The sequence below is a fragment of the Rhinoderma darwinii genome, chromosome 3 (assembly GCF_050947455.1).
Source record: "Rhinoderma darwinii isolate aRhiDar2 chromosome 3, aRhiDar2.hap1, whole genome shotgun sequence".
Classification (NCBI taxonomy): domain Eukaryota; kingdom Metazoa; phylum Chordata; class Amphibia; order Anura; family Rhinodermatidae; genus Rhinoderma; species Rhinoderma darwinii.
Genome location: NC_134689.1, coordinates 98,093,274 through 98,113,905, shown reverse-complemented (window position 1 = coordinate 98,113,905; position 20,632 = coordinate 98,093,274). Strand labels below are relative to the sequence as shown.

The 20,632-nt window shown below is 42.6% G+C and overlaps 1 protein-coding gene and 1 long non-coding RNA gene across 2 annotated transcripts in view; one reads left to right on the top strand and one right to left on the bottom strand.

Annotated features, from left to right (window-relative positions):
* The window catches only part of LOC142749012 (uncharacterized), a 118,894-nt gene extending 107,792 nt beyond the window's left edge, over positions 1-11,102 (top strand). The window contains exon 3 of the long non-coding RNA XR_012882355.1: positions 10,957-11,102. This is a non-coding gene — a long non-coding RNA (uncharacterized LOC142749012). The remainder of the gene's footprint in view (positions 1-10,956) is intronic.
* On the bottom strand, positions 231-19,941 carry BNIP1 (BCL2 interacting protein 1). The gene is made up of 6 exons (XM_075856510.1): positions 19,843-19,941; positions 18,206-18,298; positions 14,745-14,836; positions 11,769-11,870; positions 10,988-11,106; positions 231-769 (listed from the first exon to the last, which is right to left on the bottom strand). Exons 1-6 carry the CDS (start codon positions 19,924-19,926, stop codon positions 576-578), a joined length of 684 nt encoding a protein of 227 aa, XP_075712625.1. The 5' UTR covers positions 19,927-19,941; the 3' UTR covers positions 231-575.
* Positions 19,942-20,632: the final 691 nt, after the last annotated feature.

Here is a 20,632-nt window from a genome sequence, read left to right as displayed (position 1 = left end):
CAACCTAAGTCTTGACACCAGCCAAAGATGAAGGTGTCCAAGGAGGACAAGGATTCGGGTTTTCTCTGCCAGATTTCTGTAGCAGGAAGTAGTACACGGGGGAAAAAAAAAAAAATCCAAAATTCTCCTAATTTATTTTACAGTTTAGTGTCCCTTTTAGAAATCTATAAAAGTAACCTGAGAGGTTTGTAAACATGGAGAAACAATAGACAATAATATAACTGGTGGAACAAAATAAAACATTTGCTTTTTATACGGCTGTCACCTCTCTTAGCAGGTATATAGCGTAAATACTTCCAGAAAAAGTTCAATAGTTTAGTCAATGTTAAATTAAAATAAATGTATTTAAAAATAAAAATAAATTAATCCTGATCACTTTCAACTTGTAGAGATTGAGAGGACTCCAGATTTCTTTGCTGCCACTTAGATCTTTGAATAAAACATGAGTGATCTGTGGTAGATACGATCCACTTTGGGTGCACGGCTCCGGGGCACCTCCTGTACATCCTCAGAACAAGCTCGCCGGCTTCTGCTAGCAGCCATGGTCCTGGAAATGAGCGAGCACATAGCGGCTGCTAGAAAGGTAACAGCCTTTTCTTTACAATATAAAGTACGGTTCCTAAGAACAAGGCGAGTGCTAGGAAAATTAGCAGTTTGTCTGTCAATTCACGACGGTTGTACTTGGTTATGAGTTTTCGGCCGAGCTGAATGGTTCCAGACATGGATTTGAACTCTTCATTGGCTTCTTGGATTGTTCTGGATGAGGTGCCTAAGAAGATAGAATAAAAGGAATATTAAAATATCACCGAAGCTTTGCAAGATATAGAAAAATTAGCACCATATAAAATTTCTCCCATGGTAGAAAAAACGCAGCCACCACGAAGGAAATATGGAGGTGCTGCCTATAGCAACCAATTAGATTACCCAACCGGACAGCAATAATCTGGTAGTTATAAAAAAAAATCCCAGCACCCCTAAACCATGTCCACATTAGGCGTGGATTCCACACCTATATCCTGACAATCTGCTATTATTCCGCCGGCAATGTAGGTCAATGGGGTGCTCTATGCCACAAATACACGCGCCGGAAAAAATCCACGTAGATTGATAAAGGCGTCGCGGACTTCGAAACCTGCAGCATGTTCATTATTGTCGCACTGAAAGGATGCGGATTAGCTCTACTCGATTACAATGGAGCTAATCCACGAGTATCTCTAATGCCAATCCGTGGCAGAAATCGAGTTTCAGATGTAGTTCTTTAGTTTATATTAGAAATGCCCAAAAATTTTTTTTTTATAAAGATTGTAATTCTATATTGCTATATGATCATTTCAAGTCACAGGCCTACAGTGTCAGGCTTCACTACTACCAGATCCTGTTGACAAAAGGGAGATATTCAGTCAATGCCATGTTGTCATGGGGACTTTGTATGGAGGGAATTCAAAGCACCATTCATACCACCCAGGACCACACATATTTGTAACTATTTAAGCCAGTTAAGGTGTAGATATTGACGTAGATTTTAATTGACTCAAGGTCTCCATGAGAAGACTGCACCAGACGTCAAGAAGAAGGGGTCATGTCATCACTCAGTAGTACAGCCTCAGTTTGGGTCTGCATGTTCAAATTATCACATTTATTTGTTTAGACCGTAAAGGTCTTTTTGAAGCAGCTCTCACTAAACCAGAAAACAAAAAAGAAAAAACACTCTTCAGTCTACCTCAGCTTCGTTCGTTATGTGGGCAGGCAGCAGCACCACACCGTGTAGCCCCCCAAGTGCTGCTTCTCCTAGGAGTGCTGTGTGGTTAGGCGAAGGGTATGTGCGAACGCTTACTAAAAAACGTCTAAGGCTATGTTCACACGGGGTATTTTGCCGAGTTTTTTGACGCGAAAACCGCGTCGCAAAGCTCGGCAAAAGCGGCCAGAAAATGCCTCCCATTGATTTCAATGGGAGGCGTCGGCGTCTTTTTCCCGCGAGCAGTAAAACTGCCTCGCGCGAAAAAGAAGCGACATGCCCTATATTCGGGCGTTTCCGCCTCTGACCTCCCATTGACTTCAATGGGAGGCAGAGAAAGCGTATTTCGCGCTGTTTTTTGCCCGCGGCGCTCAATGGCCGCGGGCGAAAAACGGTGCGAAAATCGGCGTGCAGGGAGAGGAAAATCTGCCTCAAAGTTCCAAATGGAATTTTGAGGCAGATATTCCTCCCCCAAAATACTCCGTGTGAACATAGCCTAAAAGTACAGAGCTGTTTTCAAGGAAAAACAGCTCCTGATTTTCAGAAATGTTTTATTCAAAGTCGCGTTTTTCACGGCCATTTTTGGAGTGGTTTTTCTATAGAGTCAATGAAAATGGTGACATGCACTTATTTTTCATGCCTGTTTTTCAAAACGGACGCGTAAAAACGGCCCGTCAGAACAGAACGCAGTTTTTCCCATTGAAATCAATGGGCAGATGTTTGGAGGCTTTCTGCTTCTGATTTTTCGGCCGTTTATGGCCCGAAAAACGGCCGAAAATAAGCAGTATGAACATACCCTAATTGTAACGCCGCCTCCCAGAAGCAAAAACTTAGTTCGGCTGCATTCCTCCAGCCATATTAGAGCCACTGCTGACTGACACGACGGAAAGGGTCTTCATCGGCGCGGTCGGAGAAGGAGAATTGAACTGTGCATGCTCGGATTCTCCTCTGACAAATAGAGAAGAATCATAGGCAGAATGAATGGGCCACATGCCTGATGAATCAATGCACAATAGGGACACTATACGGGTATGTTCACACGCAAACGCAAAATACGTCTGAAATTACGGAGCCGTTTTCAGGTTTTTGCATGTACTCGCGTTTTTTGCGGCGTCTATTACGGACGTAATTGGAGCTGTTCTTCATTGGAGTCAATGAAAAATGGCTCCAAAAACGTCCCAAGAATTGTCCTGCACTTCTTTGACGCGGGTGTCTTTTTACACGCCGTCTTGACAGCGACGCGTAAAATTACACCTCGTCTGAACAGAACATCGTAAGACCCATTGCAAGCAATGGGCAGATCTTTGCAGACGTATTGGAGCCGTCTTTTCAGGCGTAATTTGAGGCGTAAAACACCTGATTTACGTCTGAAAATAGGTCGTGTGCACATACCCTTACTGATACCAATGTAAGAGGTTTCAGCACAAAACATTCTATTAGTTTCTAAATAATACTATTTGTGGGATAACCCCTTAAGTAATTTCTTCAGGTAGTTCTACTTTAATAAGTTGGAAAGTTCTCGACAAGCTTATATGCACAGAACACGAATATACACTCCTTAACATTGAAATTGCAACACCAAAAAGGAAAAGTTTTGGAAATGTGGATATCACAGGATCGAAAGACATGTTAATTATATACAAATGATAAAATTAAAATAAAAAATAAATGGAAAAAAAATATTCCAAAACATCTTGATTTACCTTGAAGTATGAATGCCACGCGCAGTAATACACGCACTTACGCGCCTTGGCATGCTATCAATGTGGTTATTAATGGTTGTCTGAGGAATGTTATGCCATGCTGAATGCACTTAGGTACGCAAATCATCAAGATTGGCTGCTGGCAGCTCCCTTTGCAATTGCCGACCAATGATGTCCCAGATGTGCTCAATGGGAGACAAGTCTGAAGAGGCCGCAGGCCATGGTAGAATGTTTAGGCCACGCAGACTCCTCACAGTAACACGAGCAATACGTAGCCTGGCATTGCTCTGTTGAAAAACAGCTTCTGGGACACTTTGGAGAAGTAGCCTTACCACTGGTTCCACGACCAAATCAATGTTATGCCGAGCTGTATTGTACCTGAAATGAAGACTATGCCACCCCACACCATAATTCCATGAGTAGGACCGGTGTGACGTTCCCTTGTGAAGGCCTTTTCATGGCGTTGCCCACGTGGTCCCACAGACCAATTTCCGGCTATTATTGTGTCCAAGAAAATAAGCGGGACTCCGCTGAAGAGGACAGTCCTTCATTCCAGCTGCCATTGCCGTATTGCTGTGCACCGTGATAGACTTTGAGAGCAGTGGCATGTGGTTATTAGAACACCTGTAGCTGGACATCTGGCTCATAGCTCAATCTCATGCAAACGCCTTCTAATGGTTTGCGTCAACACTGGTTGCCACCCTAGGCTTGGGCTGACACATCCAATTTCACTTTAGTACAGAACGGATCACTTTTCACCATTCTTCCAATCAGTCGATCCGTCCGTGCAGAGGTTAGCATCCGTGCACCTCTTGCTGTAATTCCTGTTCGTTGTTGTTCTCCCAACCTCTGGGACATGCAACGATGAACAGTGCTGGCATCTGAGCCCAAGCGCATAGCAATCTGCCGGAGTGATAAATCAAGGTCTCTCAGTTCAAGGATTTTGTCCCTCTCAGTTTGCGACAAGTGGCGATATAACTGGCACGTCGATGAGGCATCACACAATCATCTCACATACTTTGATCTGATTTTGGAGGTTTCATATGAATAGAAAAAAAAACAAACTTTGCTTCCATCTGGTTTTTCTGTCCCTCCCACAGATTGGATCTAGGTGCTTGAAAATTTGATAATTTGCAGACCTTAGAAAAACCTGAAACTTCCTCGATTTGCATAACCTTTTGGCTTGCCCTTCTTGGGATTACAATTTCAATGTTGAGGGGTGTATAATATAATCGGATATGCCAACCTAAGGCCATGTTCACACATTGTGGTTTCTAGATGGAATTATGCATCTAAAATCAGTACAGAATCAATATGCCCAGCGCCAATGCATGTGAATAGAGTATTTTATGCCTCATTAACCCCTTAAGGACGCAGCCTAGTTTTGGCCTTAAGGCTCAGAGCCCATTTTTCAAATCTGACATATTTCACTTTATGTGGTAATAACGTCGGAATGCTTAAACCTACCCAAGCGATTCTGAGATTGTTTTCTCGTGACACATTGGGCTTCATGTTCGTGGTAAAATTTGGTCGATATATTCAGTGTTTATTGGTGAAAAATTGCAAAATTTAGAGAAAATTTTGAAAAAAATTGCATTTTTCAGAATTTAAATGCATCTGCTTGTAAAACAGACGCTTATACCACCCAAAATAGTTACAAGTTCACATTTCCCATATGTCTACTTTAGATTGGCATCGTTTTTTGAACATTCTTTTATTTTTCTTGGACGTTACAAGGCTTAGAACATAAACAGCAATTTCTCATATTTTTAAGAAAATTTCAAAAGCCTTTTTTTTAAGGTACCTCTTGAGTTCTGAAGTGGCTTTGTGGGGCCTATGTATTAGAAACCCTGATAAAACACCCCATTTTAAAAACTAGACCCCTCAAAGTATTCAAAACAGCAGTTATAAAGTTTTTTAACCCTTCAGGCATTTCACAGGAATTAAAGCAAAGTGGAGGTGAAATTTGCAAATTTCATTTTTCTTGCTGAATTTCAATTTTATTCATTTTTTTTTCTGTAACAAAGAAGGTTTTACCAGAGAAACACTACTATATATGTATTGTCCAGATTCTGCCGTTTTTAGAAATGTCCCACATGTGGCCCTACTGCGCTCGTGGACTAAAAGACAAGCCCTAGAAGCAAGGAAGCACCTAGTGCATTTTGAGGCCTCTTTTTTATTAGAATATATTTTAGGCAGCATGCCAGGTTTGAAGAGGTGTTGAGGTGTCAAAACAGTAGGAATCCCCCAATAGTGACCCCATTTTGTAAACTACACCCCTCAAGGAATTCATTTAGGGTTGTTGTTACCATTTTGACCGCACATTTTTTTCACAGCACGTATTTGAATTGGGCTCTGAAATGAAAAAAATGTCATTTTTTCCAATAAAATGTCATTTGTGATCAAAATTTCTTATTTTCACAGGGAACAAAATACCCCATTTTGTTGCCCAATTTGTCCTTAGTGTGGCAGTACCCCATTTGTGGTGATAAACTGCCGTTTGGGCCCATGGGAGGGCTCAGAAGGAAAGGAGCGCTATATGTTTGTTGGAGTCCAGATTTTGTTGGATTGGTTTTCGGGTGCCATGTCGCATTTGCAGAGCCTCAGAGGTATCAAAGCAATGGAAACCCACCAAAAGTGACCCCATTTTGGAAACTACACCCCTCAAGGAATTCATTTATGGTTGTTGTTAGCATTTTGACCGCACAGTTTTTTCACAGCACCTATTTCAATTGGGCTGTGACATTAAAAAAATGTCATTTTTTCCAATAAGATGTAATTTTTTACCAAAATTTCTTATTTTCACAGGGAACAAAATACTCAATTTTGTTGCCCAATTTCTCCTGAGTGCATCAATACCCCATTTGTGGCAATAAACTGCCGTTTGGGCCCATGGGAGGCCTCAGAAGGGAAGGAGCGCTGTGTGTTCTTTGGAGTACAGATTTTGCTGGTTTGGTTTTCGTGTGCCATGTCGCATTTGCAGAGCCCCAGAGGTATCAAAGCAATGGAAACCCACCAGAAGTGACCCCATTTTGGAAACTACACCCCTCAAGGAATTCATTTATGGGTAATGTGACCATTTAGACCCCATAGTTTCTTCACAGAACTTATTTGAATTGGGCTGGGAATGAAAACAAAATTATTTTTGTCAAATAATATGTAGTTTTGGCTGAAAATTTCTTATTTTCACAAGAAAAAAAATACCCCATTCTGTTGCGCAATTTGTTCTGAGTGCCGCAATACCCCATTTGTTGTGATAAACTGCCGTTTGGGCCCATGGGAGGGCTCAGAAGGAAAGGACCACCATTTGGCCTACTTGGGATTTTCTAGTGCGAAGTCATGTATGCAGAAGCCCCTGAGGTACCAGTACAGTTGAAACCCGCAAGAAGTGACCCCGTTTTAAAAACTACACCCTTAAGGCATTCATCTAGAGGTGTAGTGGCCATTTTGACCGGAGACCTACACCCCATAAACTGTAATGTGGGTTCTCCCAGGTATGGCAATACCCTACATGTGGCTGTTATCAGCTGCCTGGACACACAGCAGGGCCCAGAGGGGAAAGACGAGGGGGGATAAGCTGTGCGGAGTGCATCAGGGTAAGTAAAATTGGGGTAAATTATAAACCAAGGGATGTATGATAAATTTTAAAACACTTTCATACAGAGCTCTGGTTATTCGGGACACGTGTCACATTGATATATTGTGTCATCCATTATCGCCCTCTTATAGCAGACTTTGCACCTCTTTTGACTTTTTCCCTTCTTGCCAGTTTGGGGAACTTCCCCTGGAAAGTGTTGCCCTGGTACGATGCGTGTGGGCTCGCTTCCAGAAGTACTGGGTGCCCCCCCTTCTTGGTCCCTAAAGATTAGGTTCTTGATAATCACCTCTTGAAATTCCAGGAAAGTTCCCGTCTGGCCTGCACATCGACGTAGCACGTACGCATTGTACAAAGCCATCTATATGATGTTCCCGGCCAGCTTCTTATACCACACCGCATGGCGCTGTAGGGCTTCAGGGCTTGATCTTACAAGTCCATCACTCCCATGTACCTATTGTAGTCCAGGATGCAGTCTGGTTTGGGGGTGGCCTTTCCTTCATATATCCTAAACCTGTAGGTATACCCTGATGCACTCTCACAGCTTATACATCTTCACGCCATACCTTGCCCTCTTACCCGGCAGGTACTCGCGGAATTGAACCCTCCCTTTAAAATGTACCAGGGACTCATCAATAGAAATACACTTCTCGGGGGTGTATGCTTGGGAAAACCGGGCACTGGAACGGTCTAATAGGGGTCTCCGTTTAGACAAACGGTCAAAACTGGGGTAATCTCGGGGTGGGCACGGCTCATTATCAGTATAATGTAAGAAGCGAAGTATTGCCTCATTTATTTATTTTTTTAGGTTCCAGTTCAGTTCTGAAGTTGCTTTGAGGGGCCCATATATTAGAAACCCCTATCAAATACCCCATTTTAGAAACTAGACCCCTCAAAGTATTCACAACAGCATGTAGAAAGTTTATGAACCCTTTAGGTGTTTCACAAAAATTTAGAGCAAAGTAGAGGTGAAATTTACATTTTTTTTTTGTCAGAAAATCCTCTTTATACCATTTTTTTTATAACACAAAAGGATTTATCACAGAAATGCAACTTAATACGTATTGCCCAGATTATGCAGTTTAGAGAAATATCCCACATGTGGCCCTTGGGCGGTAATGGACTGAAGCACCGGCCTCCGAAGCAAAGGAGCACCCAGTGGATTTTGAGGCCTCTTTTTTATTAGGCACCATGTCCGGTTTGAAGAGGTCTTGTGGTGCCAAAACATTGGGAACCCCCCAAAAGTGACCCCAATTTGGAAACTAGACCCCTTGAGGAATCCATTGTAGTTTTCTTGGGGTGCATGCGGCTTTTTGATCAGTTTTTATTCTATTTTTAGGTGGCGTGGTGACTAAAAAACAGCAATTCTACTATTGTTTTTTTTTCGGTTTTTTTTACAGCGTTCACCGTGCGCTATAAATGACATATTCACTTTATTCTGCGGGGCGATACGATTACGGCGATACCAGATGTTTATAGTTTTTTTTATGTCTTATGGCGTTTGCACAATAAAATACGTTTTGTAAACAATCATTCACTTTTTGTGTTACCATATTCTAAGAGCCATAACGTTTTTATTTTTCAATCAATAAAGCCGTGCGAGGACTTATTTTTTGCGTAATGAACTGTAGTTTCGATCAGTACCATTTTTAGGTACATGCGACTTTTTGATCTCTTTTTATTCCATTTTTTGGGAGGTGAAGTGACCAAAGAATTGTGATTGTGGTTCGGTTTATTATTATTTTATTTTACGGCGTTCACCGTGCGGGATAAATAATGAAATAATTTTGTAGTTCAGGCCGTTACGGACGCGGCGATACCAATTATGTATAGTTTATTTGTTTGTTTATATATTTTTATTAATAATAAAGGACTGATAAGGGAAAAGGGGGGATTTTTACTTTTATTACTTTTAAATCTTTTATTTTCTAATTTTTACACATCTTTTTTTAACTTTTTTTTACTTTATTACTTTGTCCCACTAGGGGACATGAGGGCAGGAGGCCCTGATCGCTATTCTAATACACTGCACTACATGCGTAGTGCAGTGTATTAGAACTGTCAGCTACTCACTGACAGCAAGCATAGTGGGTCCTGACGTTGTCAGGACCCACTAGGCTTCCGTCTATGGCATAGCCGGACGCCATTGTTTGGTGTCCGGTTGCCATAGTCACCATCGCCGGCCGCTATCGCGTAGCAGGCCGGCGATGGCAGCTTAACCCCTAAAAAGCCGCGATCTCTATAGAACGCGGCTTTTAAGGGGTTAATCAGCGGGGACACAGCGATCGGTCCCCGCTGTAGGAGCTGTGACAGCTGCTGAACAAGACAGCAGCGTCACAGCTCCTGTATGTGTCGGGAGGACGGCCGAAACGGCCGTTACTCCCGAGACGTACTATCATGGCATGGAGCGCGAACGATACAGCTGCCATGACGTAATAGTACGTCAAGGAGCGGGAAGGGGTTAACATGCTACGGTAAATAATCTGTGCGTAATAAACACCACGCCGCAGATTTTATAATCCAACCTAGCAAAAACCCATATAGTAAGATACGTTCATGCGCAACATTTAAATCAAAACCTACATAAATCACAAGATTTACAAAAAATGTAATTAATCATACATACGATACATAATAAGTAATAAAACACGGATATTAGATCAAACCAAAGACTTCGCAAAGAAGAAGTAAAATACCTATGGTGGCTAACTTTGGTCGTGTGATTTATATAGGTTTAGATATTATAATCCGCAACATTTTGATTATTCACGCGGAAAAGCTGCAACTTCATTCCCCTGACCTTTAGGCCGGGTTCCCACATAGCGTAAACGTAGCGGAATTTCCACAACGGAATTGTGTTTGAAAACCCTGCAGCGTTTACAGTAGCAGCAAAGTGGATGAAATTTAGAAAGTCTCATGCCCACGCTGCGGAAAAAAACAAAAAGAAAAACGGAACGTAAACGTTAATAAATTGACCTGCGGTGTAGAATTTAAATCCGCAGATTGTCAATTTATGCTGCGTTTTTGTTGATTTACTGTTGCGAGTTTTTCCCATTCAATTCAATGGGGGGGATGCAAAACCCGCAACAGAAAGCCAAGTGTTGCTACTTTAGTGGCGTAATTGCAACGTTTATGTTGCGAAAATCGCAACTCCATACAAAAAAATTATACTTACCCAGAACGCCCTGCTTCTTCCTGCTGTCTGGCCTCCTGGGATGACGCTGCATCCCAAGTGGCCGCCGCAGCCAATCACAGGCTGCAGCATCACATGGCCTGCAACGTCATCCAGGGAGGCCAGAGCAGACTTCAGAGGAGAGTGGGGGTAAGTATGGGTGCTTTCTCATGCAGCAGATATTCAGTTCAATTTTTCAGACGGAATGTACTGCGAGCTCTAGTTCGGACACGCTGCGTGATTTTGCGTATCCGCCCTGTTGGAACCTTAATGGAGCTAATCCGCATGCCAATCCATAGCAGAAATCAGAGTTTCAGTTGCGGATCTTCTTGGAAATCCTCAGCGATTGCCAACTCTGGCCATGTGAATATACCCTAAAATTCTCAGCCTTCAAAAAATAAAAACGGTACTACAGAAACTTTATACATACGTACAAAGAGTACGAAATGCAGGACAAGAAGTATTAGTGATTTGTGTAGCAGACCATGTTATAAAGACTTGCATGACCTGAGAAGGGTTTGTCTTGATACATTACTCCCTTTTCGGAAGGAAGCTGCCCCGGCGATCTGCTATTATGGGGAAAAGTTGCAGCTGGCCACAAAGCATTACAATCCACCAGGCCCCGGGCGAGGGACCCCTTTATATGACATCCATATGTCCGAACATGGCATATGAAGAGGAATCGTCCTCATTATAGAATTCTGTTAGATTTCAAGTACAAACTAACTGGAATGTTTTTGTTTTTTTCTAGATTTACAACAGAACCAACACCGTGATCATACCTAGAGTATGCATGGTTACTTCACTCTGCTGCACCTGCTGGGACATCAGCCGACTGATGCTCATCAAACTCTCTGTGATGCCACATGTGGACTGAGCCATGTTTTCTTTTGTTACTTTTCTGTTGGAGAATAAAAAAAAAAAAAGTAAATATAAAAAAAATAAAAAAACAAAAACACAAAAAAAATAAATAAAATCACATTTTATTTGTTTCTAACACGCAAATATCAATTGAAAAAAAACAAAACAGGAAAAATCCTTATAAAATGATATTTGCATGACAGAGCTTTCAATTTCGGGTTCCAAAACTTGAAACCTAAATCAGGAAAGCTTCTAAACTGTGTTTGCAGAGTAGTGGGCAAGCTGGGTATTATTAAAACATCCAATTATCAAGAAAATATAGATTCAGCCGTTGTACGTTTAGAATGAATGTCCGCTCTTGAATATCACTATTTGTATCTAAATAGGTTCTAGTTCTGTGCCAGTTTATAGGGTTGGAGTCCCATGTTTCTGGTGCAGATCTTCAAATCTCCTACATAGACATATCATTTATAAATGGTTTCCACAAACTGCGAGTTTTGATGCCGTAGAACGAATAATAAATTAATAAATTCCCCCATAGTATTTCCCGCAATACGTTTGATTCTCCATTTGTGTATGCCTCTTCCAAACAAATGTTTTTGTCACAAAAAAAATGGAGAACGCTCTTCAATGTTTATTGTGGCCATCTTAAATCTAATAGGTTAAAAAGCTTCCTTTGTCATGGAAATAAAGGGCGCATACCTCTGTCTTGTGGGATCACCCCCTTCAAGAAGTTCATCCTTTTCAGCATTATCTATCGCCAGCTTACAAGAAAGATTTGCTTTCCTCCACACACTCTGATTGCTGAAATGAAGATGTTGAATAAGTCATTAAATACAGGGCAGATTGTGAGAAATAAACCCCTCACCAGCACGTTAACGGCATAGATGGGGTGTAGATCCCTAACAAAGCCGTAAATTTACGGCGTGGGGATAGCGCCGTCTCAGAAGCAACCATCAGCGGCGAAATTCAGCTGAAACAAACAGTTGACAGTCAGCTGCAACGGCCGGGATCGGAATTATGTTAAGGCTGAAAATACACAGCAATTTACAGTATAATACACGTGGATTTGGCTTAAAAAAATCCCAGCTACACGTAGCAGAAAAAAATCTGCGCAGAATTGAAGTCATGCTGCGGGTTTCTGTTGTGGAGTTGTTGCTGATTTTTACTGTGGATTTCACCGTTCGAAAAGCATAGGGTGAAATCTGCACATAAGGCCTTATTCTTGACGAACGTTAAGTACGTCCGTGCGCTGTCCGTTGAAATAACAGACAGAATATGGACCCATGCAAATCAATAGGGCTATTCACACATGCGTGATATTTCAAGCAGCGTGTCCGTTTTTCACTGCATGTCCTATTTTGGTCCGTTTTTGCGGACCACGTCGCCCAATGAAGTCAACGGATGCGTGAAAAACACGGACAACATCGGTGTGTTGTCTGTGTTTTTCATGCACCAGTTGCTAAAGTAATGATGAGAAAAAAAAACAAAAAAAAAGGAACACCGATGCCCCACGGAACTGAAATTCATGAAATACGGTCCGTTTTTACGAACGCAAAACAGACATGTTCGTCTGAATCAGGCCTAACGTGGATTTAGATGCGCATCTGCTATGAAATCCGATGTGGAAAAAGTCTGGAGTGTGTGGACTAAGCCGCATAGGTTGTGGATATGTCCGTAAGTCAGGAGCCCAATGTACCAGTTCTTCTCAATGAATGAGAATATCATCAAAAAGTTTATTTATTTCAGTAATTCAAATCAAAAAGTGAAACTCCTATATTCTATAGATTCATTACACACCGAGTGATTTATTTCCAGCATTTTTTCTTTTAATGTTGATGATTATGGCTAATGAAAACCCAAAATTAGTCTCTCAGAAAATGTGAATATTAAAGAAGCCCAATTTCAAAAATTATTTTTAATACCGAAATGTCGTCCTACTGAAAAGTATGTACAGTATATGCGCTCAATACTTGGTCGGGCTCCTTTTGCATGAATTACTGCATCAATGCGGCGTGGCATGAAAGCGATCAGCCTGTGGCACTGCTGAGGTGTTATCAATGCGGCGTGGCATGGAGGCGATCAGCCTGTGGCACTGCTGAGGTGTTATCAATGCGGCGTGGCATGGAGGTGATCAGCCTCTGGCACTGCTGAGGTGTTATGGAAGCCCAGGTTGCTTTGATAGCAGCCTTCAGCTCGTCTGCATTGTTGGGTCTGGTGTCTCATCTTCCTCTTCACAATACCCTATAGATTCTCCATGGGATTTAGGTCAGGTAAGTTTGCTGGCCAATTAAGCGCAGTGAAACTTTGGTTATTAAACCAGGTGTTGGCACCTGCCCACACTGCCAAAAGTACCAAGTCCTGCTAGAAAATGAAATCAGCATCTCCATAAAACTTGTCAGCGGAGGGAAGCATGAAGTGCTCTAAAATTTCCTGCTAGACGGCTGCGATGACTCTGGACTTGATATAACACAGTGGACAAACACCAGCAGATGACATGGCTCCCCAAACCATCACTGACTGTGGAAACTTCACACTGGACCACAAGCAACTTGGATTGACACCTCTCCACTCTTCCTCCAGACTCTGGGACCTGGATTTCCAAATGAAATGCAAAATTTACTTTCATCTGAAAACAGGACTTTGGACCACTGAGCATCAGACCAGTCCTGTTAAAGGCTTAGGAAACCTTGGCAGGTGTTTTGTGTTCATTAGCTGATTAGAGTGTGACACCATGAGTCAACAATCTTCAACTTTTACCCAATATTCTAATTTTCTGAGACACTAAATTGTGGGTTTTCATGAACTGTTAGCCATAATCATCAACATTAAAAGAAAAAAAATGCTGGAAATAGATCACTCTGTGTGTAATGAATCTATGTAATATATGAGTTTCACTTTTTTAATTGAATTACTGAAATAAATTAACTTTTTGATGATATTCTCATTCATTGAGAAGGACTAGTATATAGCAAATGTAGGTCACGTGCTATTACTGTAAAACGAACAGAAAAAAAAAAAAAGATGAGGTATACTGATAGATATGAAAAAATATACTAGAAAATAACTCTAAAACAATTTCATAATAGGCAGTAAAAAGTGTACGGGTATGTGCACACACACTAATTACGTCCGTAATTGACGGACGTATTTCGGCCACAAGAACCGGACCGAACACAGTGCAGGGAGCCGGGCTCCTAGCATCATACTTATGTACGATGCTAGGAGTCCCTGCCTCGATGCTAGACAACTGTCCCGTACTGAAAACATGATTACAGTATGGGACAGTTGTCCCGCAGCGAGGCAGGGACTCCTAGCATCGTACATAAGTATGATGCTAGGAGCCCGGCTCCCTGCACTGTGTTCGGTCCGGTACTTGCGGCCGAAATACGTCCGTCAATTACGGACGTAATTAGTGTGTGTGCGCACATACTCTTACACTATGGTATATAAAAAAAAAAAAAAAAACACTTTTCCCGTAAAAAAAAACATTTATGGCAGATCGATACAGATATACCGTGTGTATATATATATATATATAATAAGCGAGGTCTGACCACCGGGACTCTCCCCTCGCAGCTCCTCCTAGCGCTTTGCCCGCCTTAGTAAAGCAGATTTGTGTTACCATCTGAGGTTCTGCCCACTAAGATAATTACATGATACAAACCTAATACACACCTGAGCATCTGCTTCTTGTGAGACTCCATCTCTTTCAGCAATGTTTGCTTGTCAGACTCCTTATCCTGTTCTTTGGCCATCTGCTCCAGATCCTTTCAGGAAATACACAAACTGATAAATATCACAATTTACCAGTAGGACCGGGCCAACAATAGGGTATACATAAAAAAATTCCACTAAATGAACCAAATACGGCACGGTCCATATCTGCATTCTGGTTCCCAAAGTTCTGCTCTGTCACAGGAGCAGAACAACAAGAATACCAGAAGCGCTGAACCCATAGCATGACGGAAACTAACAGCGCCCAACGGAACCCATTGACTTCAACGTGTTCGGTCGGCTTTCCGCTACTTTGGCAAGAACGATGGAATCTGCGGTGGAAGATCCTAACAGAGATTCTGAGCACATGTGAACAGGACCTGAGTTTGTGCCCATCAGAAATTCTGGCTATATACAGTGAAGGAAATAAGTATTTGATCCCTTGCTGATTTTGTAAGTTTGCCCACTGTCAAAGACATGAACAGTCTAGGATTTTTAGGCTAGGTTAATTTTACCAGTGAGAGATAGGTTATATAAAAGAAAAAAAAAAAAAAAGAAAATCACATTGTCAAAATTATATATATTTATTTGCATTGTGCACAGAGAAATAAGTATTTGATCGCTTTGGCAAACAAGACTTAAATACTTGGTGGCAAAACCCTTGTTGGCAAGCACAGCAGTCAGACATTTTTAGTAGTTGATGATGAGGTTTGCACACATGTTAGATGGAATTTTGGCCCACTCCTCTTTGCAGATCATCTGTAAATCATTAAGATTTCGAGGCTGTCGCTTGGCAACTCGGATCTTGAGCTCCCTCCATAAGTTTTCAATGTGATTAAGGCCTGGAGACTGGCTAGGCCACTCCATGACCTTAAGGTGCTTCTTTTTGAGCAACTCCTTTGTTGCCTTGGCTGTATGTTTCGGGTCATTGTTGTGCTGGAAGACCCAGCCACGAGCCATTTTTAATGTCCTGGTGGAGGGAAGGAGGTCGTCACTCAGGATTGGACGGTACATGGCTCCATCCATTCTCCCATTGATTCGGTGAAGTAGTCCTGTGCCCTTAGCAGAGAAACACCCCCAAAACATAATGTTTCCACCTCCATGCTTGACAGTGGGGACTGTGTTCTTTGGGTCATAGGCAGCATTTCTCTTCCTCCAAACACGGCGAGTTGAGTTAATGCCAAAGAGCTCAATTTTAGTCTCATCTGACCACAGCTCCTTCTCCCAATCACTCTCAGAATCATCCAGATGTTCATTTGCAAACTTCAGACGGGCTTGTACATGTGCCTTCTTGAGCAGGGGGACCTTGCGGGCACTGCAGGATTTTAATCCATTACGGCGTAATGTGTTACCAATGGTTTTCTTGGTGACTGTGGTCCCAGCTGCCTTGAAATCATTAACAAGTTCCCCCCGTGTAGTTTTCAGCTGAGCTCTCACCTTCCTCAGGATCAAGGATACCCCACGAGGTGAGATTTTGCATGGAGCCCCAGATCGATGTCGATTGACAGTCATTTTGTATGTCTTCCATTTTCTTACTATTGCACCAACAGTTGTCTCCTTCTCACCCAGCGTCTTACTTATGGTTTTGTAGCCCATTCCAGCCTTGTGCAGGTCTATGATCTTGTCCCCGACATCCTTAGAAAGCTCTTTGGTATTGCCCATGTTGTAGAGGTTAGAGTCAGACTGATTCATTGAGTCTGTGGACAGGAGTCTTTTATACAGGTGACCATGTGAGACAGCTGTCTTTAATGCAGGCACCAAGTTGATTTGGAGCGTGTAACTGGTCTGGAGGAGGCTGAACTCTTAATGGTTGGTAGGGGATGAAATACTTATTTCTCTGTGCACAATGCAAATAAATAAATATAATTTTGACAATGTGATTTTCTGTTTTTTTTTTAAATATATAATCGATCTCTCACTGGTAAAATTAACCTAGCCTAAAAATTCTAGACTGTTCATGTCTTTGACAGTGGGCAAACTTAGAAAATCAGCAAGGGATCAAATACTTATTTCCTTCACTGTATCTGTGGCGGCTAACAGAGGGCTGGGTGGCAGGGAAGCATATGCTAAATGGTTGTTTAAAGGCACATCGCCCCTTTAGGTGTTAACCCTGAAGCCAATAAAAGTGACTACCACCCCTTTAACTCCTTACAACCAGGACTGCTAATGGCAGACACCCACAGCCGCATGGAGGATGCGGCTCAATAATATGGTGTATTCACTGCACCCACCTTTTAGTAACTCTCGTGGCTCTGCCGGTATGAGTAATTGTTACCCACTGTGTTGCAGAAGCAGCGCTCCCCTCCATTCAGCACCAACTGCTTCCTGCGCAGCCGTGAAGTCACTACAGAAGACAAACCACCGCAATCTGGTGATGTGTCATCCACATGGACAACAGTATAGGGTTCTTAAATGTCGTCTAACTGGTTTGGGGTACCCTGGTTTTAAAAAGTTTGGAAATCGCTGCTCTATATCAGTGATATTGGGACCTACATAAAAGGTGCGGTTTCACAACTATCCTTTAAAATAAATGTCTCCAATGCTCTACTACATTAATAAAAATGTTCCCCAATGTGTGCTTGTAAACAAATCTCAAATCTGACATTTAAAGACATTATACATTTGTTTGTTCAAAACTAATGCAGCAGTGTGAATGAAGACTAGTCAACCTTCCTAGCCAATTCTCTACTCTGTTTACTAACAATTTTTTCCTTGAGCTTGAGATCTGATACAAACCGGTTACTAGGAAAGTGCTGCCTTGCAACCCAATTACAGAGATTGTGGTTGTTAGGCAGTATGTCCCTAGCAACCAGACTGTCAATCATGACTGTTCAGCTCATTGCTGGTTTGTCACTGCAGAGAAGGGGAAAACAGCTTGGCAGCAGTCAAGCCATGCTATTATTTTTCAGCTCAGTCCCCCTTCACATCACGTTATTGCCCTACACTTATCATATACGTCTGGAAAGCTCCCGACGTATACGATAAATGTGTCCATAGGTTCCATAAGCCTGAAGGAGGCCAGAAGAGTCTCCTTTTGGCCTCGGCTACTTAAATATACATTTTTTTTTAGGATACAATAGCGTTATGGACGACACTACTCCATCCTGCAAAAAAAAAAAAACATTTACTGCGCGGGATACGTTTTTTTAACATAGAAGCCTAGGGGTGATGGAGGTCACTATATGGCACCCGTCACAGGTATATACATCTGGAAGCTCGCGACATCACTGTTCATACATGTAGAGTGAAGTCAGTAGCTTCCCAATGTCGGAGTGCCCGGGTAGAGCATCTGAAGAGCTCCGCACATGGACTTTGGCCCTGGAGAAGCTCCATGTGGAAGGCCTCAGGCTGTAGCATTGATTAGATTTTTGGAGAAAAACAATTAGGTGGAGAAACTCACTATTAATTGATTCCCATCCTACCTGAATCCTTAACCTCAGTAGACGGAACTTGTCTTTCACTTGTGCATTGAAATCGTTCAGTGTACTTATCGGACCTGTACATTCTCGGATATCCTGTTAACAGCAGACATGACCAAAATCTCATTATAGCCAAAACAGTAAGTAGGTCTGTAATAACACAATTTTCCAGTGCTTGCTATACTGAGGAAATGTAGGTATGAAAGCACTTGTCTATGATGCCAGGCATACAGAGTTTTTCTTGGCGCCCACTGCCGCTCTCCTATTTCTGCACATACCCTACCTGGCGAAATTAAAATGTTTCTGACACTGGTCACATATTATAGTCAGGGCTCCAGATGGCGACTAAAATGGTTCTAAACGCGACCCAAAAATACATCATTCCGACATTTTTAGACTTAGGAGTCAAAGTGATTTTTTAGCCCAGAGCTCTGCTGCATAACGTTATGCCGGGAGCAGGTATCTGCATACGGTCTTCTTATTGTGGTCAATGTAGGACAGTATGCAGTAAGTTCCCACGCTCCACCTAGTGGCAGCTGCAGGTAGCAGGACATAGAACACATTGAGGCGGATGTATCAATAGCTTTGTAGCGGTTTATTATTTATTTTATAGTCACAAATCATGGCGCACGCCACATTTATGCAAACACTTGCTGTTTTCTTCAGCACTCGGCAGTTTTGAAAAGTATCGGCAATGTAAGAAGAGTTTAACCGGACAGATTTATTAATACTAAAGCCAGAACATTGCACAAACTTTGTTGCAAATCTACGCTTGCTTATAACAAGTGTAAACGCCGGTCCGGCCACAGTCTAGCGTGAACGCCGCCGCCGGTCCGGCCACAGTCTAGCGTAAACGCCGCCGCCGGTCCGGCCACAGTCTAGCGTGAACGCCGCCGCCGGTCCGGCCACAGTCTAGCGTAAACGCCGCCGCCGGTCCGGCCACAGTCTAGCGTAAACGCCGCCGCCGGTCCGGCCACAGTCTAGTGTAAACGCTGCCGCCGATCCGGCCACAGTCTAGTGTAAACGCTGCCGCCGGTCAGGCCACATTCTAGTGTAAACGCTGCAGTCAGTCCACAGTCATGTAACTCACATAGGCACAGAGAAAGAGTAGTGTGCCAAATAACCAAAATATATACACATATATGTATTGCATGGACTTCTCGAATCTGCCAGAGTGAGAGTCGCGCTGCTTAACGGCTCTGTCGTCTGACTCGGGGACCCCTCTCTATGACATCCATATGCCAAATTGGTAAAAACCTTTTCAGTCTACTTCACCTGTATCACCGCATAACTAGGCAGATTGGCTTTTCCAGTATAGATGGGTAACAATTACCTTGGTAGTTATAATGACAGTTAAACTAGTGGTCATCCAGCTTTCCCAGAAACATATAGAACTAACATAAGATAAGAAATGGTGGAGGAGAATTGTTAACCAAGTGGAAGCTGAATAAGTGAACTCAAGGTCTTATAGTTGTTTGACATTAGGTAGAAATGCTTTATAATAAGAACTATTTATTTGCAAGGCTTAAATGCTTTATACTGGACAGGAGACTATATCAGATCATGACCTCCGGGTGACAGCTGCCACCTGGGAGAGCCCCCACACCTCATCTATGAGCGCCCACTAGCCGCCTCCGTACCTGGATCAGGGCTTTGATCTCCAGATCATATTTGACAATTTCCTGGTGACAGATTTCTACGTGGACATCACGGGAAGTCGCCATCACTGCTGTCCTGCCTGCTACGGAGCGCGATGTGGCACAAACATTCAGCGTTCCTTTTTCAACCTTGTGCTCTACTGCCGCCTAGCGTGCGAACTGTTGTATGCAGTAGTGAATGTGAAAATGCTCCAATGTGCTGTGAAAGCAGCGGTACATGAGGCATGCAATTCAAAGAAAACTGGAAATATAATGGGATAAAATGTATCTCCCTGTAATCCGTGCTTGAAGGCTTTTAAATAAATATACGTTAGGCATCATGAGTGTATTCCTCTTTAGTTTGATTTCAGGAGTATATAGTATCCAGATCAGATGTTTTATATACACTACAGGGTCAGAGGACAACCCAAGGGACACATCTGCCTGTGCTGGTTTACGAAGGTAGTTGCTGGGGAATTTAGCCAACATCCAAAAATTCTTTCAACGTCAATAATGTGCCAGGCAAATAAATATGTTTCTTACTGATAACTCCATACATATGTCAGCAGCTGCAGAACATCATCTTACATGCCAACTGTCCGGGATCCAGCATGACAGTCCCCAGGGGTGTAGCTAAAGGCTCATGGGCCCCAATGCAAAAGTCCTTCCTGCATCCCCCCAACTTCTCATGGCCGACAGACCGCATCTTGCAGCTGCATCACTGGGTCTCCTAAGTGACCCAACGATGAAGCACCAGCAGCCAGGGGTGTCACTAAGGTCTTAAAACATCAGA

Bases quoted from the DNA above. Each gene is read 5' to 3' on its own strand.
- BNIP1 (XM_075856510.1), bottom strand. From the start codon at position 19,926: ATGGCGACTTCCCGTGATGTCCACGTAGAAATCTGTCACCAGGAAATT. The intron at 18,299-19,842 runs GTACGGAGGCGG...TGCTGTTAACAG, and splicing joins AGATCAAAGCCCTGATCCAG to GATATCCGAGAATGTACAGG. The intron at 11,107-11,768 runs GTATGCGCCCTT...ATTCTCCAACAG, and splicing joins GGTGATCCCACAAGACAGAG to AAAAGTAACAAAAGAAAACA.